The sequence below is a fragment of the Schistocerca americana genome, chromosome 2, assembly GCF_021461395.2.
Source record: "Schistocerca americana isolate TAMUIC-IGC-003095 chromosome 2, iqSchAmer2.1, whole genome shotgun sequence".
In the NCBI taxonomy this organism is placed as follows: domain Eukaryota; kingdom Metazoa; phylum Arthropoda; class Insecta; order Orthoptera; family Acrididae; genus Schistocerca; species Schistocerca americana.
Window position 1 is genome coordinate 180,029,512 of NC_060120.1, and position 25,149 is coordinate 180,054,660.

The window sequence follows — 25,149 nt, forward strand, 5'->3', positions numbered from 1 at the left end:
TTGAGAGGGATAGCTCATCACTACTGATGTGATGGCCACCATTGGCTAGGCTGTACAGAAGGTCTTCTTGGTACGTAATGGGTGGTAGTAGTTGACATGGAGTTATTGCTGGTTGTTTGTAGGCTTGATATGAATGGAGGTACTGACGTAGCCATCTTTGAAGTGGAGTCAACATTAACGAAGTTGGCTTATTGGGTTGAAGAGGACCAGGTAAAACGAATGGGGGAGAAAATGCAGAGGTTCTGGAGGAATGTGGATAGGGTGTCCTCACCCTTGACCTAGACCACAAAGATGTCACCCATGATTCTGAACCATCACCCACAAACAAATTTGTGGTACAGCAATGGGGACCCACATGGAACTATCCTTTTTCAGCATATTAATGGGCCATCTAGAGGAATCCTTCCTAACCCCCAGAATCCCAAATCCCTCACCTGGTTCAGATTCACTGATGACATATTCATGATCTAGATCAAGGGTGAAGACACCCAGTCCACATTCCTCCACACCTTTTCCTCCACTTAGTTCTCTTGGTCCTCCTCAACCAAAAAGCCAACTACCCTGGTGTTGACCTCCACATCAAAGATGGCTATATAACCACATCTGTCTACATCAAACCTAATAACCACCAACAATACCTCTACTTCTAGAGGTCACCCATTACAAATCAAAAAAGTCCCTTCCATACTGACTAGCCACTTGTAGCTGCCACACGCGTAGTGATGAGCAGTCCCTCTTGACATACACCAAGGACTCACTGAGAATTTCACATGCTGTAATTACCCTCCCAACCTTAGTAGTAGTAGTAGTAGTAGTAGTAGTAGTAGTAGTAGTACCTTGTACAGAAACAGATCTCCCATGCCTTATTTTTCCAGTCACCTACTACCTCCCAAAGTCCCACCATCCAGCCACAGAGGAGCATTCCCCTGGTGAGTGAGTACCACCCAGGACTGGAGCAACTGAACCACTTTCTCCACCAGGGTTTTGACTATCTCCCATAGTGCTTTGAAGTGAGGAATATCCTACCCGCTATACTTCCTGCTCCTCCCACAGTGGTATTCTGCTGCCCACTGAACCTATACAATATCCTCCTCCATCCCTACTCAACCCCTACATCCAACCTCTTGTCTCATGACTCATATCCCTGTAACAGACGTAGATGTAAGACCAGTCCCATATATCCTCCCACAACCACCACCTCCTTCAGTCCAGAACTGAGCAGCATCTATCCCCTCAAAGGCAGGCCTACCTGTGAAACCAGACATGTGATCTATAAGCTAAGCTGCAACCATTGTGCTGCATTCTACTTCGACATGACAACCAACAACCTGTCTGTCCACATTAATGGCCACTGACAAACTGTGGCCAAGGAACAGCTGGACCATCCAGTTGCTGAGCATGTTGTCCAACACAATGTTCTTCATTTCAATGACTGCTTCATAGCCTATTTCATTTGGTCCATTCTTACCAACATCAGATTTTCTGAACTGCACTAAATCCTGCACTAAATCTCTGCACTAAATCCTACATTCTCGTAATGCTCCTGGTCTCATCCTTCATTACTCACTGTCCTTCACCCACACATCCCCTTCCTTGTTCCCACTGCAGCACTACGCAGCCCCTGTATTCCACCAATGTACCCACAGTCTCTCCTTTTCCGTCCCTCTCTTCTAACGTCCTGACTGCCCTTAGCTGCCCTATCCGCTCCCCACTTTGTCCCTGTATGCTGTTGTCCCTGTATGCTGGCACAAGCAGCTCTTCACTGTCCTTCACCCCTACCCTGCTTGCCTGTGATTCAGTATCTGCACTATGTGGTGAGTAGTAATCTATCCTTTTCATAATATTGTCATTATTCCTTCCCAGATTTTCCATTGCTTGAAGTCATACTGGTATGACAGTGATCATGTTTAACACTGTGAAAGAACAGGGATGCCAGATCACAAAAAATATTTATTTATTGAGTGTGATACCCAGTTTCAGCTAAAAGTGGCTGTCTTCAGGTATGTATCTCATTGATGATGCATGGAGCTGGTATGCAGAGCTGCTGAATGTTTTGGATTGTACAGCAACTCCACATACTTCCTCCACAAGTCATCAAGGAGTTGTCGATATGAAGATGGTTACTTTTGAGTGAAACTTGTTGCCACAGTTAATAAATAAATATATGTTGCAGTCTGCATGAGTGTTTCGTTATAATACCAGAAAACACAAAATTAACGATACAGATAATTTTTGCCAATCCTTTGTTACAAACATGAAATATGCAATCTCCAAGTCAAGCATAAAGTGAAAAACTAACCAGTAATTTTGCATAGAGCATAATTTAATCATCGCCAACGCATACTTTAAGAATCATGAAAGAAGATTGTATACATGGAAGAGACTTGGAAGCACTGGTAGGTCTCATATTGATCATATAATGGTAAGACAGGGATTTCAGAACCAGATTTAAAACAGCAAGACATTTCTAGGGGAAGGTGTGAATGCTGTCCACAATTTATTGGTTGTGAACTGTATATTCAAACTAAAGAAATTGCAGAAAGGTAGGAACTTATGGAGGTAGGATCTGGATAAGTTCAAAGAACCAGAGGTTGTTAAGAGTTTCAAAAGGAGCATTAGTCAATGACTGACTAGAACTGTGGAAAGGAACATAGCACAAGATAAACAGGTAGCTTTGAGAGATGAAATAATGAAGGCATCAGAGAATCAAATAGGTAAAAAGACAAGGCTTAGTAGAAATCCTTGGCTAACACAGGACATATTGAATTTAATTGATGAAAGGGAAAAAATATAAAAATGTAACAAATGAAGTGCGCAAAAGGGAATACAAACGTCTAAAAAATAAGATTAACAAGAAGTGCAAACTTGCCAAACAGGAGTGGGTAGAAGACAAATGTAAGGATTTAGAAGCATATTTCACTAGGTGTAACATAAATACTGCCTATAGGAAAATTGAAGAGGCCTTTGAAGACAAGAGAAGCGGCTGTATGAATATCAAGAGCTCAGATGGAAAACTGTTCGTAAGCAAAGAAGGTGTGACGGTTATTGACTGCAAGAGTCGACCACCTCATCTTTGAGAATGAACATCTTTGAAAACTGTTGACATCAGTGTGTTCCGAACACTGAATTTGAGATGATCAAAATAAAGTTAATTCATTATAAACAAGCGAATTCTTAATGTTGGATTCGATATTACCATACATAACATCTCCATCTCCACACTGGAGACCCCAACGCTCACGATCGCCGCTTATGATGCCAGAAATGTGTACTGGAACATCGCCATGGACAAACAATGCAGCAACCCTTTGTCGAATATCTATGTCCATCGACTTCGCATCGCGCCGCATCTGGATGCAGTGTACAGGAAGTGTAATTAGTGTGTAAATTCCCGACTCTTGTGTGAATCGTGCTTTTTGGTAACTTTCGTCACCTTCTCACACATCAACAATGTGACCGAGGCGTACACGTCATCTGTCGAAACCCGCTCAACGTGTCGGTAATTTCACTTCCGGACAGTGCAGTGCTCCTTCACCGATTAATTTGGACAATTTTGACTTGCTTTTGTGTAATGAATTAACTTTGTGCAATGCTTCGACATTGGACAATCATGCCAAACAATGGACTGCAACAAACGGGGACCATGTTGTAAATCCCAGTTCGCACAAACTCCGAACTACGGCTACATCACATGCCTGGTCGAATCCACAAAAGCCCACCAGGGCTACTGCATCTTCTGAGCCATGTGCAAATTCGTTTGACCCAGTTTCCGTGCAGCCCGCTTTCCAGAGTTCGAATGTTCGCGCCAACTTTTCCGCCGCTTCCCCGCGCTTTTCGGTCATTTGCAGCGAAATCATCTGTGACAATTTGAGTGACAAGTACACCAGAGCGAAAGCCGCTTTAATTCAACGCCTGTCACCAACATCACAGGAACAATTTCATCAAGGACATCCTACCGATCAATGACAGTGCATCAATTATACCGACGACAATGCCGGCTGTTTCTCAGTGCAACACTACACGTGCCATGCCTCCCTCTACACAGCACCCGAGCTGCACCGAGTCTGCTCAACCTCTACCAACAGCGACGTCACGGTCACCACCTGTTGGCTCACTGACCTTGACCCAGTCAAAAACAAACAGCTGCGCAACATACGATCCCGCCACGGCTACCGCAACTGCATCTTGTCAACAACTCGCCAACACTATGCACGCTTACCGCCTGGCCGTTCACTACTCGATCACGCCTGCAACTTGTTCACCCACCCCAGAAGATTATTTCAGCCGTATCAATGCTTCATACAGCAGTGAATGTGTTCTCACTCTGCCACAGCCGAGTACTGAGTTTCACATTCGCGATCGCACACACGATCTCTACTACTCGAACTGTTACGTCAATACTGTGCTGCTGATCTTGTCTTGTACACCAGGTTACCCTTTGATAGACACACATTCTGATTTCGACCCCATCTTACTCAGTGATACACAGCAGACTGCTTCACGACATACATTTTCACCTGAACAACTGCAACAGCTACATGAGCAAACTGCGACATACAACTTGTTGGTAGAAGATCAGTTACACATGCTGCAGCCGACACCGACCGAGCACGACATGCAACGAGATGCTCCTGTCATTGTACCGCCTCCGACTGCTTTCGATCCTTCACCATTACTACCAGCTACAACTAATACCCTGACGATCATGCTACATTGATCTATGTCCCAGATGTCACAACTGTCATCATCATGGCACCTCAAGTGGAAATTCTAAGTTACTGATGTGATACAAGCAACTTATTTACACCGCTGCCACCTTTCCTTAGTAGTTCCAGACACTTCGTTTCTGTACCACAGCATAACCAGCCACATTCCAGTGCCGCTTGCTTTGCCGCCCTCTTCACTACCTCTACAATGTACGACCAACACATCTGCCGTTTCTGCTTTGATGAGTGAGCATCTTTCCGCTCCGGCACACGACCGTGCAGCAGTTTTGCACTAGCAGCTTGCAGCCTTATAACTCAACTGCAGCGCCAACAGCGACAGCACACACGCAGCTCCAGTTCCATCAAACTGTGTCGCCTCTCCGCCACAGACCAGTAGTTCATCCGCCGATTCGACTTCTTCACGTTCACATTACATCTCATCACCTTCCTGCTCCGACCATGGTTTCGCCAACCACGTCCACCTTCCACCACCTCTTGCCGTCGCCATGCCTCATGCACAGGGATCATGGCCACGCCCACCAACCTTTGACCATGGATGTTTCGCACATCCTGCCATCTACCGCTGTAACACACTCACTGTTCATGGACTCTGAGGTGACGCTTCCGTCTACACTGAAGTCATCCGCCGCCAAGGTCAGTCATGTGCAGCTTACTGTTTTTCCCCCCTGCTGCGACTTCAAGCGCCTCTATAACTCCGTCATTACCGTGAGTGTTACTCATCCGGCATCTCTTACGCAACCTGTTAAGTCACAGCATGCTTGCTCCCTTATGTCATATGGCCAATAACAAACTGTTTCCGAACACGTTGCACTTACTGCAATGCTCACCGGCAAATACTTTGGCAACACATCAAATCGCATCTTCGACGCACTCCGTGCCTTTGATCGGATCAAAACCCCGCTGCGCCGCACGGCCTCGGCACGACAATGTTCTCCCCACCGACATGCCGCCGCCTTCCACTTCCACCGTGCCATCAGCAGCATTGCACAGTCAACCTGTGGACGCCTTCCACGCCTCCTTCCCTCTGCTGGTCACGCCTACGAAGACATTGAGAAATGGTCCAATCATGCCTCGCACTAGTGCCTGCCACGACACGATCGGTCGCGCGCACCTGCGCCATCAGCCGGCTGGGTGCACACATGCCTCTCATCATCCTTACCGTGCTCTGCACTGTGGGCAGGGGCTCTGTGGCAGTTATGGACTGCAAGAGTTGACCGCCTCATCTTTGAGAACGAATGTCTTTGAAAACTGTTGATCTCAGTGCGTTCCGAACTCTGAATTCGAGTGGATGTGTTTGTACCGACATGATCAAAATAAATTTAATTCATTATAAACGAGCGAATACTTAATGTTGGGTTCGATATTACCGTATGTAACATCTCAATTCCCCACAAAGGAAAGCTGGAAGTTGGAAGGAGTATATAGAAGGCCTATACTAGGAAGATGAACTTGAAGGCAACATCATAGAAATGGAAGAGGATGTAGATGAAGATGAGATGGGAGATATCATACTGTGAAAAGAATTTCACAATCGCTGAAAGACCTAAGTCAAAACAAAGCCCCATGAGTAGATGACATTCTGTCAGATCTCCTGACAGCCTTGAGAGAGCCAGCCATGACAGTGCTCTTCCATCTAGAGTGCAATGTGTATGAGCCAGGCAAAATATGATCAGACTTCAAAATGGATGTGATAACTCCAAATCCAATTCCAAAGGAAGCAGGTGTCGACAAGTATGAGTGTTACGGAACTGTCAGTTTAGTAAGCCATGGTTGCAAAATACTAACATGAATTATTTACGGAAGAATGGAAAAATTGGTAGAAGCTGGCCTCAGGAAAGATCAGTTTGGATTCCAGAAAAATGTAGCAACACGCGAGGCTATGCTAACTACCTTCTAAGATATCTTAGGCAAACTTACATTTATAGCTTTTGTAGCTTTCAACAATGCTGATTGGAGTGTTCTCTTTGAAATTCTGAAGGTAGCAGGGGTTAAATACAGGGAGTAGAAGGCTATTTAAATTTTTTTGTTATAACAGTTGAGGGGCATGCAAGGGAAGCAGTGATTGACACAGGAGTGAGACAGGGTTGTAGTCTTATCACTGACGTTATTCAATCTGTACATTGAGCAAACAGTAAAGGATGCAAAAGAAAATTTTGGAGTAGGAATTAAAATCCATGGAGAACAAATAAAAATTTTGAGATTTGCCAGTAACGTTGTAATACTGTCAGAGATAGCAAAGGACTTGGAAGAGCAGTCAAACAGAATGGACAGTGTTTTTGAAGGTGGGTATAAGATGAATATCAACAAAAGCAAAACAAGAATAATGGAATGTAGTCAAATTGAATCAGGTGATACTGAGTGAATTAGATTAGGAAATGAGACACTTATAGTAGTAGCCTAAATGAGTTTTGTTATTTGGGCAGAAAAATAACTTATGATCTCTGAAGTAGAGAATATAAAAGGTACACTGGCAAGGGTAAGGAAAAGCTTTTCTGAGGAAAAGAAATTTGTTAGCACTGAATATACACTCCTGGAAATGGAAAAAAGAACACATTGACACCGGTGTGTCAGACCCACCATACTTGCTCCGGACACTGCGAGAGGGCTGTACAAGCAATGATCACACGCACGGCACAGCGGACACACCAGGAACCGCGGTGTTGGCCGTCGAATGGCGCTAGCTGCGCAGCATTTGTGCACCGCCGCCGTCAGTGTCAGCCAGTTTGCCGTGGCATACGGAGCTCCATCGCAGTCTTTAACACTGGTAGCATGCCGCGACAGCATGGACGTGAACCGTATGTGCAGTTGACGGACTTTGAGCGAGGGCGTATAGTGGGCATGCGGGAGGCCGGGTGGACGTACCGCCGAATTGCTCAACACGTGGGGCGTGAGGTCCCCACAGTACATCGATGTTGTCGCCAGTGGTCGGCGGAAGGTGCACGTGCCCGTCGACCTGGGATCGGACCGCAGCGACGCACGGATGCGCGCCAAGACCGTAGGATCCTACGCAGTGCCGTAGGGGACCGCACCGCCACTTCCCAGCAAATTAGGGACACTGTTGCTCCTGGGGTATCAGCGAGGACCATTCGCAACCGTCTCCATGAAGCTGGGCTACGGTCCCGCACACCGTTAGGCCGTCTTCCGCTCATGCCCCAACATCGTGCAGCCCGCCTCCAGTGGTGTCGCGACAGGCGTGAATGGAGGGACGAATGGAGACATGTCGTCTTCAGCGATGAGAGTCGCTTCTGCCTTGGTGCCAATGATGGTCGTATGCGTGTTTGGCGCCGTCCAGGTGAGCGCCACAATCAGGACTGCATACGACCGAAGCACACAGGGCCAACACCCGGCATCATGGTGTGGGGAGCGATCTCCTACACTGGCCGTACACCACTGGTGATCGTCGAGGGGACACTGAATAGTGCACGGTACATCCAAACCATCATCGAACCCATCGTTCTACCATTCCTAGACCGGCAAGGGAACTTGCTGTTCCAACAGGACAATGCACGTCCGCATGTATCCCGTGCCACCCAATGTGCTCTAGAAGGTGTAAGTCAACTACCCTGGCCAGCAAGATCTCCGGATCTGTCCCCCATTGAGCATGTTTGGGACTGGATGAAGCGTCGTCTCACGCGGTCTGCACGTCCAGCACGAACGCTGGTCCAACTGAGGCGCCAGGTGGAAATGGCATGGCAAGCAGTTCCACAGGACTACATCCAGCATCTCTACGATCGTCTCCATGGGAGAATAGCAGCCTGCATTGCTGCGAAAGGTGGATATACACTGTACTAGTGCCGACATTGTGCATGCTCTGTTGCCTGTGTCTATGTGCCTGTGGTTCTGTCAGTGTGATCTTGTGATGTATCTGACCCCAGGAATGTGTCAATAAAGTTTCCCCTTCCTGGGACAATGAATTCACGGTGTTCTTATTTCAATTTCCAGGAGTGTAGATTTAAGTGTTATGAAGTCTTTTCTGGAAGTATTTGTATGGAGTGAAGACATGAGTGGAAGTAAAACACGGACAGCACACACTTTAGACAAGAAAAGATTAGAAGCTTTTGAAATCTGGTACTACAGGAGAATGCTGAAGATTTGGTGGGTCAATCATGTGTTTAATGTGGAGGTACTGAATAGACTTGCAAAGTAAAGAAATTTGTAACACAACCTGGCTAGAAGAAGGGATTGATTGATGGGACATGTTCTGAGACATCAAGGTATCACTGATTTACTATCAGAAGGAAGTGTGGTGGATAAAAATCATAGTAATAAAACAAGATATGAATACAGCAAGCAGACTCAGAAGAATGTAAGCCGCAGTGTTTTTTGGAGATGAAGAGGCATGCACAGGATGGAGCAGCATGGATAGCTGCATCAAAATGGTCTTCAGAATGAAGACCACAATAGCAATTACGAAACTGCGATAATGAGACTTAAATGTCTCACGGAAAAATACAATGATAACATCTACAAGATGAATTACAAAACATTTATGAGTTGCACATTTAATTTAAAAACTTTGAATTAAAACATATATGTGCACTATTACATGTAATTAAAATGTCCTCTTATTGATTATGAGTGATACTGATTACCTGAAATATCAGTGTAACAATAAGAATTACTGCATTTCATCAGTGACCCATGTCTTTTAATTTCCTTGGCTACTTTTACATTGTTTTGCTTTATTAATTTAATTCATTAAATTAATGTGTATTGCTTGTGCACATAGTACTTGCTTGAATAAATTTAAAACAACTTCAATGGAATGTTTATAATAAGGCCCGACATTTGCTGGTACTACGAAGTAATAATCAAATCTGATTGGCAATGGCTTTGATATGTCATCATTGATATGTCATGTTGCTTTAGCAACTTTCTAAGACTCCAGCCTCCTTTTGTCACACTGTTTGTATCTGGTTCTCACATCAAACAATAGAAAATCCAGGATGGAATGTAACAATATAAGGAAAAGGATAGTCGCTATTCACCATATAGCAGAGATACTGAGTTGCAGAAAGGCACAACAAAAATGTCACACAATTAGCTTTTGGCCAACAAGGCCTTTGTCAAAATTAGACAACAACACACTCACAGCCACTCATGCAAACACAATTCACACACACAAATGACTCTGGCAGCTGGAGCCAGACTCAATGTCAAGATTTCTTTACTTATTGGTCCAGAGTTTCATTTTTGCAATTAGTACTAAGCTGTATATTTTTCATAACTAATAAAAGGGTTCCAAAATAATGTTTGTATTTCCACGAGTGTCTGTGAAAACCATCAATCATGACCATTATGCTCATATCAAATGTTTATTCTTTTTCCATAAAAATCACAGTTTTCATTCATTGATTCTTATAATTTGACAAAATATCAAGTCGCCCATCATTTTTGCAGTATGTACTACAATAAACCACCAGCTTTCACTAAATTCAGCTATTACACTTTGTGTTTAAAACAGTGTTTATATCTACATATGAATTAATTTTTTTTCATTTTTGATTATAGTTTACTTTTTAAAATGATTGATTGATTGATTTTTATTGTTGTAGATGCCTCAGAGATCATCTGAGGCATTACAAAAGTCAATATTACGTGGTATAAATGTTACACAAATAATTACAAAAACAAGAAAAATATTACACAATATAAATATTACACAAATAATTATGGTACCTTCACACAAAAACAAAACAGAGAAACTTCTGGTACAAATTGATACTGCATAGTAAATTTAGCCAATTACAGACTTACTCATATATAGAAGCATATATAGTCATACCATATTCTTTGCCTCCCTTAAAAATTCATCAGTTTCATAAAAGCTGAGCTCAAGAAGAAATTCTTTTACTTTTTTTTGTTTTGAATTGTTGAATTGGAAGATCCCTGATATGTTGGGGTATGGCATTAACAAATTTTATGGACTTGTATAAGAAGTACGTTTTTTTTTTTTTTTATAGTTACATCAGAAAGAAACTAGGTCCTGCTTGTTTCTTGTGTTATAACTATGTCGCATGTCATAGTGTTGATAACTCAGATAGTTTTCCTCAATATGCATTACACACTGTAGTATAAATATTGACGGCAGGGTCATAATCTGTAATTTTTTAAAGCTTGGCCTACAGTGAGCTCTGGGTGCCAAGCTACATATCGGTCTTATTGCCTTCTTTTGTAGTTTGAAGGCATTAGTTGCCTTGCTTTGATGTCCCCACGGTATTGTATCATAAGAAATGTGACTGTGTATTAAAGCAAAATAAACCACTTTAAGTATTGGCACGTTTAGACAAAGACGCAGCTTCCTTAGAGCAAATATTCCTTTGCTAATGCTGCTTCCCACTTTTTCTATATGGCTACCCCAGGATAATTTGAATCAATTGAGATTCCAAGGAAATTAACAGCATTTGAGCTCTGCTCAAGTTCAGTGTTATTATTCCACGCTACATACAGGTCTTGTATTTTTTTCGGTTGACACAAAGGGAATCAGCTTTACACCAATTTTTAACTTTGACAGTGCACTGGTCTGCTTCATATTTCACCCTCTGTGCTGTTTCTGCAGTTATACAGACTGCCACGTTCTTTACCTTTCTACCAACAACTGCTGGACAATCGCATCATGTAACTACCGTACTTACTTGAATCTAAGCCGCACTTTTTTCCGGTTTTTGTAATCCAAAAAACCGCCTGCGGCTTACAATCGAGTACAAAGCAAGCGGAAGATCTGAAAAATGTTGGTAGGTGCCGCCACAACTAACTTCTGCCGTTGAATTTATGTAGCGCTACACAGGCATGCTTTGTAGGCACAAACATAAATACTGGTGCCAAAACCTCTGCGTCAGTAAATAATTTAAAAAAAAGGTGGAAGACGAGCTTTTTTTTCTTCGCCTCGAATTTCGACCACTGCATTTTCATACATTATCCAACGAAGTAAATACAAATTTCGTATTGTTCATCTTCGAATGTAGCAGAATTTCAATGTACTACAAAAATCCGACTGGTAAGACTGTTTGGGATGTTTGTCAATATGGCCAACTCTGCGTTCTGAATTTTTTCCTACCTGTGATAAAAGATGGTTGCTAATAGAAACCTGATGAAATGTGAATCATATGCAGTATTCTCTTCACCATAAGAATAATACGAATATAAACATTTTGCCATGTGTTCTTTCGTGTTTGGTGCTATCTCATTTAAATCCTGTCTGCCTAATAAACTACGAAACTAGAGTGAGACAACAGCAAACGCGGAAGAATATACGTATCCTGTCATGTTTATATTCTTATTATTCTTATGCCTAATAGTGATACAGTCAGAAATGAAGCACAGCAACTGACTAGATTTTTAAATCTAAGGTGACTCTAATTTCTGTGCAGAAAAATTTTCGCTAAACTCTCGTTCAGAATATCCTCTATCATTTGGTTCTTGTTGATCATTATCAAAGAAAGCTGCTCTTTTTTTTTTTTTTTTTTTTTTTTTTTTTTTTTTTTTTTTTTTTTTTTTTTTTAAAAGCGGCGGTAGCGCGCACAAAAGCAAGCCGTGCCGCGAGCGGCAACAGGCCGTAAACACGCACTATCAGAATTCAGAATGCGATAAAACAATGCATGACACAGTACAGTAATGCATTTTCAGCTTAGAGTGACGTTAACACCTATAACAAAGAAAACGGCACTTATCAGATCAAAGCAAAATAAGCAATCGATTCAGACGAAACACGTGAAAAAGGAAGGGTACCCGTATAAATACGGACGGGGCGCCTGACGCATAGCAATGGCTACCTGGTAAAGCTTAACTGCTAAACTTACGACTCGAACCAAACTACTGTAGCAGTATCGTCATTCATTCGACCTAAATTGTGTCTCATATTACAATGGACCAACTTTGTTTCGATTTGGAAGTGCGGCCTAAAACTTTTCTCTCCCCTTGAATTTCGAGTCTCAAATTTTAGGTGCGGCTTAGATTCGGGAATTTTTTTTTTCCTTTATTTCGAGTCTCATTTTTCAGGTGTGGCTTAGATTCGAGTAAATACGGTATTGTACTCTTAAGAATTGTTTGCAATAATAAGGAATTTTCAGTTATGTTTTATTTGAATGTACTATATAAAACCCTATGATCCACTAAATGATGAAACTTTTCATATATTTTTCAGCCAAATAAATTAGTTGAAACTGATCATTTTGGTAATGCAATGATCGCATACCATTGTTTCCAAGTTACAAAATAAATCGTACAAATCTACTGCCAACATTTTTTAACAAAGTCCAATTATCATTTCTATTTTTCTGCAAAGCTCACTTTTTGCATTGGAGGTAACATTTACATGGTCAGCTGTCACCAAATTCACTATTTCTCCAATAACGATATTGGGCTATAAAAGAGTCTCAACATACTAATTGAAAATGTTTCATGGCACCACAGACACACTTGCTCCATATCATTAAATTTATTGTTTTTTTCTTGTCAGCTGTGTAATGCTACCCCTCCATCTTTCCTTTTTTTAATTTGTAGCATTACACTGGAGACCATGAGAAGACTGTATCTGATGCACATCCTTGTATGAAAAGTTGTTATGATCACGTTGTTACATATTTTGTTTAGTTGTTTCATGAACCATGTTTACAATGAATGTAAACCAAAACATTGAGAAAACTAGAAAGAACTAAAATATTGCGAAAAGAGAAAAGGTTTGATGGTATCACAGATAAACTTGCACTATATCATTAAATTTATTGTTCTTTTCTTGTTGGCTTTTTTTTTTTTTTACCAAATCTGTAGTGTTACAGCCCTTCAGGCTTCATTGGAAATCAGTATCTGACAAAAAGATAAACTTTAAACTCTCTACAGGCAGTAATTCTCCAGTTAATTCTGTATAATTGCATTTACAATCCAACCACTCTATGAAACTGAAATTATTTTCAACAGGTTGCCCGTAAATTGTAAGTACTACTAGCTTGTGTGTTTCCAAATAATTATTACAGCAGAGCATTAACAGACTGTTCAACACAATATTCAGTACCTGTAGGTCTGTGGCACAACTATAGTTATTTGAATGTAGCCCTCCCCTATCTTCTAATCATTGTACATTGATACTATATCAAACTATGCATGAGTAAACACTTTGCTGACAATTTGGGCACTCAACAGCGAGGTTATCAGAGCAAACACTTCAGAAATAGTTTAAACTTTATACCTGTTAATGTTTGGTGACTAGTTACAAAGTGTTAACTTATTTATAATTTTAAAATGTAGTTACGGAAGAAGTCTATGTATACATGTTTATGTGTAAAAATACCATTATTAGAATGAATCCATCAATATGTATCTACCCAGAATGAATCTTCCCTCTGCACTGATTTGAAACTTCCTAGCAGATGAACATTGTCTGCCAGAGGAAGCTGTTTCATTGGATAAGCTATAGATGGGGAAAATACCTAAAGGCTAGATCCATACTTGTAACAAGTAGGTTTGAGGCATTGCCTCCAGCTAATAACGAGATAGTGCCAATGGAATATATCTCTACTGCTTGAGCGGTGACTTATCCTTCATCAAGGTCTGGGCAGACATTAGTTGTAGACAGCTCATTAGGATTATGATGGGTGCCCTGCCACACTCATCTCAATACGTTTCACACAGTAATGACCTATTCACCCCACATTTCCCAAAATTAGATAGCGAATGTCAGCTGCTAAAGGACAGTGTGTATGTCATACATAATGGGCATATGGACTTCATAGGACATTATCATAACCAACTATCAAGTGCCAGAATGAGATTTTCACTCTGCAGCGGAGTGTTCGCTGATATGAAACTTCCTGGCAGATTAAAACTGTGTGCCCGACTGAGACTCGAACTCGGGACCTTTGCCTTTCGCTGGCAAGTGCTCTACCAACTGAGCTACCCAAGCACGACTCACGCCCGGTACCCACAGCTTTACTTCTGCCAGTACCTCGTAACTTTACAGAAGCTCTCCTGCGAACCTTGCAGAACTAGGAGTGCTAGTTCTGCAAGGTTCGCAGGAGAGCTTCTGTAAAGTTTGGAAGGTAGGAGACGAGGTACTGGCAGAAGTAAAGCTGTGGGTACCGGGCGTGAGCCGTGCTTCGGTAGCTCAGTTGGTAGAGCACTTGCCCGCGAAAGGCAAAGGTCTCGAGTTCGAGTCTCGGTCGGGCACACAGTTTTAATCTGCCAGGAAGTTTCAACTATCAAGTGTCTGTGTTGAAATGATCCTAAACAGTGTGTTTCTATGCTTCTGATGGTTATTATCAGTCAGGTCATACAGGCACACTCTTATGACTGCAATGCACACACTCTTATGACTGCAATGCAGCTGATGCATACATTATGAGCATAAATTACTTTCTGAATACCCTTTGTGTATGGTTAAAGGTAAACAGTGTGTTTCTATGCTTCTGATGGTTATTATCAGTCAGGTCATACAGGCACACTCTTATGACTGCAATGCACACACTCTTATGACTGCAATGCAGCTGATGCATACATTATGAGCATAAATTACTTTCTGAATACCCTTTGTGTATGGTTAAAGGTAAATCTGACATCAGTCTGAAGGTTGATTTTAGCTCCACAGTGATTTTGGAGGTATTATGCTCCTGCCTTCTGCCTCTCTTTTAATTGACTTACACAGCCAGTTACAGGGGAGCCATAGAGTAATGTGGACACCAAACCACTCTGTATCTTGGAATTTTTCACATTATCAACTCATTTACAGAGATGATAGAAGCAGTAAACAAGAGAAAAAATCCTGCGATTGAATGAAGATGAAACCCCTTACCACTGAACCTGTTTGCAGTCTGACATTTAACACACTAAGCAACTGAACAACACCCTCTTTGTTTGCAGTCATACTTATTTAGTTCAAGTTTCCTTTTTAATATCATTTCTTAAATATATGTAAAGCCATAAAAGTAATCAATAAATAAATTCAATGAAAGGAAACTACATTTGTTTCTGGATTAAGCTAGAACATCATTACAGTACTTACATTTTCCTTCCCGTGAGTTTGTTATTTCATCAGCAACAACTGTAGGATGCCATACAGTAATACAAGCAAAAAGGGCTACTGCTTGGATCAATACCATCCTGAAATCCTAAAAGAAGATAAGTATCATCAGCTTACACTCAGAAACCAATCAGTATTGGTAGTCTCACCCCACCATCTCATAGCAACTGATTTATCCAATATCAATTTGTACAATGTAAAAAAATGATGAAGCAGATCAATAAAACACTATCACCATTTAAGGTTTGGATGATGATAAAATATGATACCAGGAATACATATGGAAAGTTATGGTGGACTTAAAGAGTAAAGGTTGCAACTCACTGAAGAGTAGATATGCTGTGTCATCAAAAAGTGCATAAGCAAGACTGAAAACTTCACTAGCATTTGCAAATTCCTTATTCAGAGCTTTACAGTACATATACACACACATAAATATCACCACTCACCATCTACTTAAAGAACTGACTTCACAGAGTTTTTTTTTTTTTTTTTTTTAATTTCACTTTGATGCTTGTATAATTTATGTTTAATCACTTAACAATAACAAATGAACTAAAGCTACCAATGTTGCAAGATTACTTCCCATGAAAAATGGAATAGGAAATATTGTATAAACTATGCTTGGTAGTAACTCACATCGGTAGCCGTCATCTATAACAATTATCACCACAAATAATATTAACTAAAAAGTATGAGAGATGAAACAGAAACACAGTGAACTGATGCCTTGATCATATTATATGGATGTGTGGTGTCTGTTCTTTTGGAGGTGAGGGGTCTAAGATTCTGGATTTTTAGAAAGGTTTTCTTTAGATGGCCCATGAATAGGTTGGCATAGTATGGTGCCACACAGGTGCCCATAGCCCTATACTGGAGTTGTGTGTAGGTAATGCCTTCAAAGGAGGTGTCATTGTGGGTGAGGATATAGTTGTTCGTGGTCACCAGGAAGGAGGTTGTTGGTTTGGAATCCGTTGGGGGTTGGGGAAGGTGGTGTTCAGTAGTAGTAAGACCATGGGCATTAGGAATGTTAGTGTAAAGGGAGGTGCCATCAACAGTGACAAGCAGGATGCCATGTGGTAAAGGGACAGGAACTGAGGAGAGTCGGTGGAGGAAATGGTTGGTAACTTTTACATAGGAGGTTAGGTTCCTGGTAACAGGTTGAAAACATTTGTATATGAGACCAGAGATTCTCTCAGTGTGTGGCACAGTAACCAGCCACAATGGGGCATCCTGGGTGGTTAGGTTTACGTACTTTAGGAAACATGTAGAAGGTAATCGTGCGGGGAGTGGTAGGTGTGAATAGAGAGATGGACTCCGAGGAGAGGTTCTGGAATGGGCCTAAGGATCTGAGTAATGACTGAAGATCCTGCTGGATTTCTGGAATGGAGTCACTGTGTCAAGCTTTGTAGGTGGAAGTATCTGACAGCTGGTGGAGTCCTTCTGCCAGGTAATCCTTGCGGTTCAAAACAACAGTGGTGGAGCCATTATCTGCAGGTAGGATTATAAGGTCACGATCAGTTTTTAGATGGTGGACTGTGGTTTTTTCTGCACTGAAACTCTTGCCCCGCAGGAACTTGAGCAACATGCACAATGCCACCACAAAAAGCTCTCCATCCTGCTCACTTCCTACTCCCGCCTTGGAGTACCACTATCCACCACCTTTACAACAACCTCCAATCATCACCCATGTCCCTTCATAGCCAATAAAACCCTGTCTGGCAGACCTACTACATTTACCCCATCCTCCAAATCCCTACCCCCCACCTCCCCCATCAAACAGAATCCAGAACCTAAGCAGACCCCTAACAAAGTCGTGAACCTTTCCTCCAGAAGTCTAAGCTCCACAGAAATATCAGTCCATTCCAAAGGCCTCACATTTTGCCACACTCCCAGATTCAATTATGCAGGACATGTTAAAGATCTTCTCTCCTTCTCCCGGTCCCTAAAGTGGAAACACTTTTTCGCCACCAACCCTACCAATCAGACTCAACAAGAGAGCAATATTTAACCCTGCCTAACTCAGTTCACACCTCTATCCAACTGTGATCCACCCCAACTAACCCCAAATCATCCGTTGTTAACTTTCCAGAATTTCTTAACCTCGAACCTTGCCCCACCACCATTCCTCAAATCCCTCAACATGCAAACTAACCTTACATCTGCAGAAAGAACCACAGTCCACCATCTAAAAACTGATTCCGACCTTATAATCTTACCTGCAGATAGTCTCCACCACTGTTGTTTTGAATCGCAAGGATTGCCTGGCAGAAGGACTCCACCAGCTGTCAGATACTTCCACCTACAAAGCTTGACACAGTGACTCCATTCCAGAAATCCAGCAGGATCTTCAGTCACTACTCAGATCCTTAGGCCCATCTCAGAACCTCTCCTCAGAGTCCATCTCTCTACTCACCCCTACCAATCCCCACACGATTACCTTCTACATGTTTCCTAAAGTACATAAACCTAACCACATAGGATGTCCCATTGTGTCTGGTTACTGTGCTGCCCACTGAGAGAATCTCGGCTCTCATCGACCAATGTCTTCAACCTACCCGGAACCTACACTCCTATATAAAAGTTACCCTCCATCGACTCTCCACAGTTCCTGTCCCTTTATGACATGGTATCATGCTTGTCACTGTTGATGCCACCTCCCTTTACACTAACATTCCTAATGCCCATAGACTTACTACTATCGAAACTACCTTTCCCAATGCCCAACGAATTTCAAACCAACAACCTCATTCGTAGTCACCATGACCAACTATATTCTCACCCAAGGTTACTTCTCCTTGAAGATATTACCTGCAAAAAATCTGGGGTATGGCTATAGGCACCCGCATGGCACAATACTGTGCCAACCTACTTATGGCCCATCTCGAGAATTCCTTCCTAAAAATCCAGAATCCTAAATCCCTCACCTTGTTCAGATTCATCTTTGCGATCTGGATCGAGGGTGAGGGCACCCTGTCCTCATTCCTCCAGAACCTCAACAACTTCTCCCCCATTTGCTTCACTGGCCCTACTCAACCCAAAAAGCCACCTTCCTACATCTTGACCTCCATCTCAAAGATGGCTACATCAGTACCTCCATCTATTTCAAACATACTAACCTCCAGCAATATCTCCACTTTGAGAGCTGCTGCCTGTTACATACCAAGAAGTCACTTCCATACAGCCTAGCCACCCGTGGCTGTTGCATCTGCAGTCATGAGCAGTCTCTCTTGAAATATACTGAAGGTCTCACTGAAGCCTTCACAGACCATAATTACTCTCCCAACTTTGCACAAAAAGAAGTCTCCCGTGTCTTATCTTTCCAGTCTCCCACTACTCCCTCAAGTCCCGCCATCTGGCCACAGAGGAGCATCCCACTCAAAAGTCAGTACCACCCACAACTGGAGCAACTGAATTACTTTCTCCGCCAGGCCCTTGACTCTCTTTCATCATGCCCTGAAATAAGAAATGTCCTGCCCACTATCCTTCCCACCAGTCCCACAGTGGTATTCTATTGTCCACCAAACCTAAACAATGTACTCATCCATCCTTACACAACCTCTGTTCCCAATCCCTTACCTCATGGCTCATACCCCTGTAATAGATCTAGATGCAAGACCCATCCTATATATTCTCCCACCACAACCTATTCCAGTCCAGTGACAAACATAATTCATCACATCAAAGGCAGGGCTACCTGTAAAACCAGTTATGTGATCTACAAGGTAAGCTGCAACCACTGTGCTGCATTCCCTTGGACATGACAATTGACACGCTGTCTCTCTGCTCGAATGGCCACTGACAAACTGTGGCCAAGAAACTAGTGGATCACCCTGTTGCTGAACATGCTGACAAACATCACGTCCTTCATTTCAATGACTGCTTCACATCCTGTGCCATCTGGTTTCTTCCCACCAACACCAGCTTTTCTAAATTGCACAGGTGGGAACTCTACCTGCAATACATCCTATGTCCCTGTAACTATCCTGGCCTCAACCTTTGTTAGTCACTGTCCTCACCCATCCAGCCCCTTCCCTGTTCCCATTCCAGCACTACACAGCCATCATTCCACCTTGACACTCAGTCTTTTTACTTCTCTCCTTTTCCACTACTTCCTCCCTGCCCCCTAACCAGCTCTTCCCTGCCCACTATCTAACCTGCAGCACTTCAGTGTCTGCCACTCCTACCATACTATCCCTCCCCCTCCCCAGCTCAGCCTCCTCCTTACCCCCACCCAGTCACCACTCCCATCATGCACTGGTGCTGCTGCTCACAGTGCGGTTTCAGTTGCCTGAGACTGCAGTCATGTGTGCGAGTTGTGTTTGCGTGTGCAGTTTTTGTGTGTGTGTGTGTGTGTGTGTGTGTGTGTGTGTGTGTGTGTGTGAGTGTGTGTGTGTGTGTGTGTGCATCTACTGTTGATGAAAAGGCCAGATTTATTTGTAATAGTCTTTTTGTTGTGCCTATCTGTGACTCAGCATCTATGCTATATGGTGAGAAGCAACTTTCCTTTTCATAACATTGTATGTGTGAAGTCTTTCCTATTGCAACTGATGTATCACTATATCTATATATGAGAAAAAGTATTTTATATTAATTTAGGAGAAAGTCAAAGAAGTAGATAAGCATTTTCAGTTGTCCAGCTTAGTTAAAGTTGCAGCAGAGAAGAAGTCATTCATCAGAAGATCTACACAGTTCAGCTTAAGAGATATCAGTTGAGAATTTAAGAGCATTGTAGATTGTAACATGAACTCATACCCATTTCCACAAACAATGAAAAACTTCATCTTCATGACCAAGCGCAGAATCAAGAATATTTCTGTGCTGTGAAATTGACAACATTTAAATATAAAGAAGAAATTAAGGACAATCAAGGGGAAATTAATCATTTTGATCAGAAGAATTTTGCATGAATAGAGCTGTTGTCTTCTGCACCAGGTCAACAGCCAAGATTACGACAGTGTAAAGGCCATTACTAGCCCTGTAGTAAATAGGAATTAATCAGAATTTTTAACACTCATTAAATCCACCAACAACAATCACATTGAAGAAGGGCTGCAGTATGTATAATCATTTCCACACCACCACCCCAGCAGCCAACAGTGGTTACATCTACTTCTCATTCACCCACACCAATGGCAGGTTCAGCCTCACACCACCTTCAGCAAAGCAGTTTGCCCACCATAGCAATCTAGCTTTCTGCCAACATCGCGATGTGTCAAGTTACGCAAGAAAATTTGGCAAGCTGTATTAATTCCAAGCTGCCTCTTGTTGATTTCGGTGTTGTTGTGTGTATTGTGGAAGTAATTAGGAGAGGGTTTTGACAATCAAAAGTTTATAATTTGCTCAACAAAGTTGTCAACCAACTGGAAATTTGTTAGTGGGCTAAGATTATTTATAAACTTATTATCACCATCACTGTATTATTAGAATGATTAGGAGTATGTAGTTATGTGTACAAGAGTTATTTAGAAACTTTATGGAACAATCTGATACTAAGTTAAACATTACTAATGGAAATATAAAAGATCAAGGTATTAATTCCAAAAAAGGCACTGGGCACAAAAATGAACCAACAACTGCCAAATGTAATAATAAACTAGAAATTACAAGTGCTGATTTAAAATATAAAGTAGATAAGCAGGTATAGAAACTCAAAGAACATATTTAGGGATGTAAACAAGGATCTGAAACAGAGTAAAGGTTTTGGTGAAAAGGGATTTTTGAAGTGTGTAAATAGATCTCAGGCATGACATTAGAATTGAATGTTTTAGAGAAGAGTAAGGATTTGACATAACTACTATCGCAGAGTCTATTGTGGTAACTATGGAGGTGGTTATTAGTAATTTAATCAAATAAAAGGTACAAGAAAAGATTGAATCATCGGTCAGAAAACCTTATTCCACAATGGGAGATATATAGAAGTGTCAGCGAATTTCAGAAGCTACGGACTGCCAAAATGGAGGAGGAGTTTATAAAAGAAGTGGATTACTAAAAATGGTTGGTCCCTGGAACAGTTTACAGAGAAATTCCACCTAGCGGGTGGAATGAATAATTTCCAATACTTAGACTACAAGATGCTGTTCATTCCACTCATTTTTAAGGTTGTTTTCTAAATCCCTACCTAAATGGAGGGATGATTCTAAGAAAGTTGATGTTACCCTAAGTTATTTGGAAGGAGATCATCCACAACAGAACCAGTCAGAATGAACAATGAAGAAAACTGGAAGATTGTTTCTCACATACTGTTCTGCTTGGCACACTATCTGGACAAAGATGATCCTAGAATTTCAGGTTATTCTTAAGGAGTTATTTCACTTATCAGTGGCACATTCCCAAACTGAAGTGATAAATAGGAGGCTTATTGGAAAACCATTGCTAAAATTCTTCACTTGATCAGATGGTAAAGAAAAAAAATGAATGCTGGCTTTATAAAAGAGAAGGTGGAAAACAAATTAAGGTGGCAGACACAAGAGCACAAGTGGGAACACAATCGTAAGGCAATCACATCAAATTTTCACATAGATGATGTGGTGTTAGTAAAAGCTTTTCACCTGAGTTCCCACCTAAAGAAAGAGCCAAGCAAATTTTTCACTGTTACAGAGGTCCATTTAAAATAATAGGTATTCCACATCCAAGGCAGTGTTTCTGGTACATCCATCAAATGACGAAGAAAAGGGGTTGTAAAACAAAGTCATTATAAAAAGATATGTGACCAACAGCAAATGCCCAAGGGAAGTCTATGATTTGCAAGGACTATGTGGAGCAATATCCACAATGCACTCAGCTGTTTGTTATACTATTTCCTATTCATATTTCCCTGTAACATTCTCTTCCTTTCTTTATTATCTTGTTTTAAAATTATATTTTCTGCAGCTATCCTATGTCCAATAGTTATGTAATGAGACATGAGCAACTATTACATAAACAGTAAAGTAGTTAAGTGTTCTCTCTCATAGACATTTCTGCCACTACATACACAAGTAATGTTATGTTAACCATACAGCCATTACTCCTCTCTCTTGCAGGCATTTTTAACAGATGGAAAATACAAATATAGGTGTATAATTTATCATATTACAGAATACTGCTCAAGATCTTAACCCATACTGGGCTCCAATACTCTTGATAATGACTGATGTGTTGTGTACAATAATTTTAAATATTATTATCCTGAGGTTACAACTGAAATGCATGACATGCGATACAAAGATGGCTACGTATCTCTTGTTTTCAGCGAAAAATAAGTGAAATGATATGAATAAACAATGCTGATTAGTTACACCGACACTACTTTTCCCAAGCAGCCCTATCATGCTTCATGTTCCCTGCTACCTATTGTTTTCAGGGAAAAATACATGAATGATATGAACAAACAATGCTGATTGCATAGCACTGACACTATTTATCCCAAGCATTCCTACCATGCTTCCTGATTCAAATATGAGTAAATTATTTTTGTAGTGTGAACAGAACATAGGGCGATTCAAATTGTGAACTATGAATTTTGTGAATTGTGTTTTATTCATCTCATGACGAACATTTGCAATCAATGTGGTTTGCATACAGGAGACATGTCAAAAATTTATAACACAGTCACAATGATTTTTACATTAATAAATAACAGCATTACAATAAATAACAACACTATAAGGATATTTCTTGGAATATGTAACAAATTGTATCCAGCTCAAATTTTCAGTTTGTCCTGTATGAATTCATCCACTGAGTAATAACACTTCAGTGTCAGTACCTCATATAGATTTCTTTTAAATTAACCTAAATTCATCTGCATCAACTTGTGCCCCTTTAATTTATTACAAATTTTCATTCCCATGTATTGAGGTCCCTGGAAATATAGTTGTTTCTAGTACCATGTGAATGGACAAAATGGTTTCCCTCAAATAATTCATGTCTGGAGTACAAAAATATAATAATCTCATCTACGTATAAGGATGGCAGAGTTACAATAATATTTTAAGTTTTCTAATTAATGGTTGACATGGTTTTTTGTGATTTGCAGTGCACATATTTCGAATAACTTTTTCCGGATTTTTAGTATCTACACCATGTTTGTCAAGTTACCCAAAAAAACAATACCATACCTAATAATGGATTCAAAGGAACTTGTATATGCTACTTTTCATGTATCCATGTCAGTTGCGGTTGATAATATTTGCATTGCAAATGCAAAACTGCTTAGTTTGTTTGCTAGGTATTCAATGTGTGCCTGCCAGCTCAAATTTTTAGCTACATTTAAACCTAAGAATTTGACTGAGTCAACTTCTTCTACATCTTGGTTGTTGTGTACAATCTTAATCTGCTCACATGTTGACTGTTTGTTTCTGATCCGCATCATGAGACTCTTAGATATGCTTAGATTCAACTCATTTAGCTGAAACCAAGTTTCTAAGGTACTGAGTGTACAGATCACAGATTTGGGAATTTATTCCAAATCCTGATCTTGAACTAAGACAGAAGTATCATCTGCAAACAGAACTGATAGGGAGCTGATATTTAATGGTAAGTCATTAACATAGAAGAGAAATAGGACTGGGGTTGATATGGAGCCTTGTGGATCACCCTAGAATATTTTTTATCCACTCAGAAAAATAATATGCACCATTTGAAGAGATGCTAACTCTTCACCTTCTGTTTGATAAGTAGGATTTAGGCCATTGTAGGGCACTGCCGCTAATGCCATACTTTTCAAGTTTGTAAACAAGCAACGCATGGTTTACAGAATCAATTGCCTTTGAGAGGTCGCAGAAAATTCCTGCCACCTTACTTCTCTTGGCAAATGATGTACTTATTTTCTCAATGAAACTGTTTATTGCATCTATGGTGTTTTTCCCCTGCTGAAAAGCAAATTGATTGTTTAGAATAACAGAATAGTTTGCAATGAAGTTTTGGATTTTGCAGCAGCAAGTTTTTCAGATATTTCAGATAGGACTGGGAGAATCAAGATAGGATGATAATTTCCCATGATCTCTATTGATCCCTTCTTGAGGAGAGGTTTGACTTCAGCATATTTCAAAACCTTTGGAAACAGCCCTCTTCAAAACATTGATTTATTATTTGAGCTAGTGGGTTTTCAATTCTATTGTGTACCACTTTAATAACTTTGGTGGGTATTCCATCCCAACCTGCAGATTTTTTGTTTCTTAATGTTGGAATAGCATTTTCTACACCCTCCACAGAAACTTTTACGAATTTTGTAAAGTTTTCAGAGTTTTCACTTAGGCCAAAGAGATTTACTTTGTTGTGATAATCTGTTGCATCTACATCAGACTTTGCTACATTTATAAAGAATTCATTAAAGTACTCTGGTATCTGAGTTGGACTTACAATAGTATTCCCTTCAATGTAAATTTTTGAAATTTCTTGTTTCCAGGCTTTAACACCTAACTCAGA

General features: G+C 41.0%; 1 protein-coding gene across 3 annotated transcripts in view; it reads right to left on the reverse strand.

The window, feature by feature from the left end:
• LOC124595452 overlaps nt 1–25,149 on the reverse strand; it is a 179,205-nt gene that overhangs the window by 128,932 nt on the left and 25,124 nt on the right. For all 3 annotated transcript variants that reach the window (XM_047134198.1, XM_047134199.1, XM_047134197.1), the window contains exon 3: nt 15,721–15,826. In XM_047134198.1, coding sequence (XP_046990154.1) covers nt 15,721–15,817 — 97 coding nt within the window. In that variant the 5' untranslated portion in view covers nt 15,818–15,826. The remainder of the gene's footprint in view (nt 1–15,720; nt 15,827–25,149) is intronic.